This window comes from Procambarus clarkii, chromosome 30 (genome assembly GCF_040958095.1).
Source record: "Procambarus clarkii isolate CNS0578487 chromosome 30, FALCON_Pclarkii_2.0, whole genome shotgun sequence".
NCBI classification, from domain to species: domain Eukaryota; kingdom Metazoa; phylum Arthropoda; class Malacostraca; order Decapoda; family Cambaridae; genus Procambarus; species Procambarus clarkii.
This window is the reverse complement of record NC_091179.1, coordinates 31,840,416-31,844,308: the sequence shown is the minus strand read 5'-3', so window position 1 is coordinate 31,844,308 and position 3,893 is coordinate 31,840,416. Positions and strand designations below refer to the sequence as shown.

The following is a 3,893-nucleotide window of genomic DNA, read 5'->3' as shown; positions in this document are numbered from 1 at the left end:
GCTCTCTCAGTGACTGCTCTCTCAGTGACTGCTCTCTCGGTGACTGCTCTCTCGGTGACTGCTCTCTCGGTGACTGCTCTCTCGGTGACTGCTCTCTCGGTGACTGCTCTCTCAGTGACTGCTCTCTCGGTGACTGCTCTCTCGGTGACTGTTCTCTTGGTGACTGTTCTCTTGGTGACTGCTCTCTCAGTGACTGCTCTCTCGGTGACTGCTCCTTGGTGACGCTCAAGCAACAAAGTCAGCAACGCTCGACCAGTCCCACTGGCTAGTACCTTCCAGAACTGATGTGTACAGAGCTTAACCGCAGCGCTCACCTAGCCTCCACTGGTCAGCACCTCCAGGAGTGAAGTCCACAGCGCTCGACCAGCCCACTTGGCTAGTCCATCCAGAAGTAGAGTCCACAGCGCTCGACCAGCTCACTTGGCTAGTCCTTCCAGGAGTGAAGTTCACAGTGCTCGTCTAGCCCAACTGGCTACCACCTTCTGGTCGACCTAAGTCTTCCACTGTCCTGGCTTCACTCACGTCCCTCTCTCGTCCGCGGTTATTCGTCTTCTTTCAGCCTGGCAGACTAACAGATGGGAAACTATGATTACTGGGAGGGTCAAATGCTGTAGTTCGGCGCCAGGATCGTAGATGACGCCAAGGTCCTTGACACTTGGTAACTGCTCTCTTGGGGATTGCTCCTTGGTGACTGCTGTCTTGGTGACTGCTGTCTTGGTGACTGTTGTCTTGGTGACTGTTGTCTTGGTGACTGCTCTCTTGGTGACTGCTGTCCTGGTGACTGCTGTCTTGGTGACTGCTGTCCTGGTGACTGTTGTCTTGGTGACTGCTGTCTTGGTGACTGTTGTCTTGGTGACTGCTGTCTTGCGGTGACTGCTGTCTTGGTGACTGCTGTCTTGCGGTGACTGTTGTCTTGGTGACTGCTGTCTTGCGGTGACTGTTGTCTTGGTGACTGCTGTCTTGGTGACTGCTGTCTTGGTGACTGCTGTCTTGGTGACTGCTGTCTTGCGGTGACTGCTGTCTTGGTGACTGCTGTCTTGGTGACTGTTGTCTTGGTGACTGCTCTCTTGGTGACTGTTGTCTTGGTGATTGTTGTGTTGGTGACTGTTGTCTTGGTGACTGTTGTCTTGGTGACTGCTGTCTTGGTGACTGCTGTCTTGGTGACTGCTGTCTTGGTGACTGCTGTCTTGGTGACTGCTGTCTTGGTGACTGCTGTCTTGCGGTGACTGCTGTCTTGGTGACTGTTGTCTTGGTGACTGCTGTCTTGGTGACTGTTGTCTTGGTGACTGCTCTCTTGGTGACTGTTGTCTTGGTGACTGTTGTCTTGGTGACTGTTGTCTTGGTGACTGCTGTCTTGATGATTGCTGTCTTGGTGACTGCTGTCTTGGTGACTGTTGTCTTGGTGACTGCTCTCTTGGTGACTGTTGTCTTGGTGACTGTTGTCTTGGTGACTGTTGTCTTGGTGACTGTTGTCTTGGTGACTGTTATCTTGGTGACTGTTGTCTTGGTGACTGCTGTCTTGGTGACTGCTGTCTTGGTGACTGCTGTCTTGGTGACTGCTGTCTTGGTGACTGCTGTCTTGGTGACTGTTGTCTTGGTGACTGTTGTCTTGGTGACTGCTGTCTTGGTGACTGCTGTCTTGGTGACTGCTGTCTTGGTGACTGTTGTCTTGTGACTGCTGTCTTGGTGACTGCTCTCTTGGTGACTGTTGTCTTGGTGACTGTTTTGTTGGTGACTGTTGTGTTGGTGACTGTTTTGTTGGTGACTGTTGTGTTGGTGACTGTTGTCTTGGTGACTGCTGTCTTGGTGACTGTTGTCTTGGTGACTGTTATCTTGGTGACTGCTGTCTTGGTGACTGTTGTCTTGGTGACTGCTGTCTTGGTGACTGTTGTCTTATGACTGCTGTCTTGGTGACTGCTGTCTTGGTGACTGTTGTCATGGTGACTGTTGTCTTGGTGACTGCTGTCTTGGTGACTGCTGTCTTGGTGACTGTTGTCTTGGTGACTGCTGTCTTGGTGACTGTTGTCTTGGTGACTGCTGTCTTGGTGACTGCTGTCTTGGTGATTGCTGTCTTGGTGACTGTTGTCTTGGTGACTGTTGTCTTGGTGACTGTTGTCGTGGTGACTGTTGTCGTGGTGACTGTTGTCGTGGTGATTGTTGTCGTGGTGACTGTTGTCGTGGTGATTGCTCATTGGTTATTGCGCTCCAGGTGACTGCTCCTTGGTGACTGGTCTCTTGGTGGCTGCTTTCTTGGTGACTCATCCTTGGTACTCACCTAGTTGTACTCATGTACTTGTGCTTGCGGGGGTTGAGCTCTGGCTCATTGGTCTTGCCTCTCAACCATCCATCAACTGGTGTACAGATTCCTGAGCCTACTGGGCTCTGTAATATCTACATTTGAAACTGTGTATGGAGTCAGCCTCCACCACATCACTGCCTAATGCATTCCATTTGCGAACTTGTCTGACACTGAAAAATTTCTTTCCAGTGTTTTGTTGACCAGACCACACACTAGAAATTGAAGGGACGACGACGTTTCGGTCCGTCCTGGACCATTCTCAAGTCGATTGTGATGAGGAGGTAGGGACAGGCAATAAATAGGCAAGAGAGAGCTGAGGAGGAAAGTCAGGTGTAGGGGATAGTAGTAATGATTAATGATAGTAGTAATGATAGTAGTAATGATAGTAGTAATGATTACTACTAATGATAGTAGTAATTCTTTCCAGTGTCTCTGTGGCTCATTTGGGTACTCAGCTTCCACCTGTGTCCCCGTGTGCGTGTACCATTCTTGTTAAATAATCCACCCTTGTCTACCCTGTCAATTCCCCTGAGAATTTTGTATGTGGTGATCATATCTACCCTACCTCTTCTGTCTTCCAGCGACGTGAGGTGCATTTCACGCAGCTTTTCCTCGTAACTCCTGCTTTTTAGTTCTGGGACTGGCCTACCCTGGAAACACAAACCGAAACTGTCTCTATTTTCCGCTTGTTACAACTTGTAATAAAGTTGTTACATCTTGGCTTAACGTGCTTATGACGTATTAGAACGTTGTTACAACTTGCTATATTGGTTGTTATAACTGGTTAGGAGGTGTTAAAACTTGTTCAAACGTTGTACCAACGTCGTAGTTTCGGTGTGTTTTTGGCGGGTAGTGGCATACCTCAGAACTTTTTCCAGCTTCGTCTTGTGCTTGACTTGATATGGGCTCCATGCTGGGGCCGCATACTTCAGGATTGGCCTTACATATATGTTATACAAGGTTCTGAAGGATTCCTTACACAGGTTTCTGAAAGCAGTTCTGATGTTAGCCAGCCTCGCATAAGCCGCTGATGCTTTTCTTTTGATGTGGGCTTCAGGAGACACAGGCGTGATATCAACTCCTAGTTCTTTCTCTCTGTCCGTTTCGTGAAGAACTTCATCTCCCATTCGGTATCCAGTGTCTGGCCTCCTAGTTCCTCCTCCTAGTTTCATTACCTTACATTTACTTGGGTTGAACTTTAGTAGCCATTTGTCGGACCATTCCTTAAGTTTGTCTAGGTCATCTTGTAGCCTCATACTTTCCTCCTCTGTCTTGATCCTCCTCATAATTTTTGCATCATTAGCAAACATCGATAGGAACGAGTCAATTCCTTCTGGGAGATCATTTACGTATATCAGAAACAGTATAGTTCCAAGGTCTAGGATAGGTCCAGTCCCCTGTAGGACTTCACTGGTGACTCCCCGCCACTCCGAGACCTCACCCCTCACGGTGACTCGCTGTGTCCTGTTGCTTAGGTACTCCCTCATCCAGTGGAGTTCCTTCCCTTTCACTGCTGCCTGCATCTCCAGTTTGTGCACTAGTCTCTTATGTGGTACTGTGTCAAAAGCTTTCTGGCAGTCCAGAAAAATGCAGT

The 3,893-nt window shown here is 48.9% G+C and overlaps 1 protein-coding gene across 1 annotated transcript; it reads right to left on the bottom strand.

Annotated features, from left to right (window-relative positions):
• Positions 1–555: 555 nt before the first annotated feature.
• LOC138370030 (probable serine/threonine-protein kinase nek3) lies at positions 556–1,939 on the bottom strand. The gene is made up of 2 exons (XM_069333804.1): positions 1,842–1,939; positions 556–1,720 (listed from the first exon to the last, which is right to left on the bottom strand). The coding sequence occupies exons 1-2, from the start codon at positions 1,937–1,939 to the stop codon at positions 556–558; spliced, it is 1,263 nt and encodes a 420-aa protein (XP_069189905.1).
• Positions 1,940–3,893: the final 1,954 nt, after the last annotated feature.

What these genes read in the sequence shown, in the direction of transcription:
- LOC138370030 (XM_069333804.1), bottom strand. Translation starts at nt 1,939, where the DNA reads ATGACAACAGTCACCAAGACAGCAGTCACCAAGACAGCAGTCATAAGA. An exon ending in CAACAGTCACCAAGACAGCA is followed by an intron (nt 1,721 to 1,841) that starts GTCACCAAGATA and finishes CCAACAAAACAG; the next exon opens with TCACCAAGACAACAGTCACC.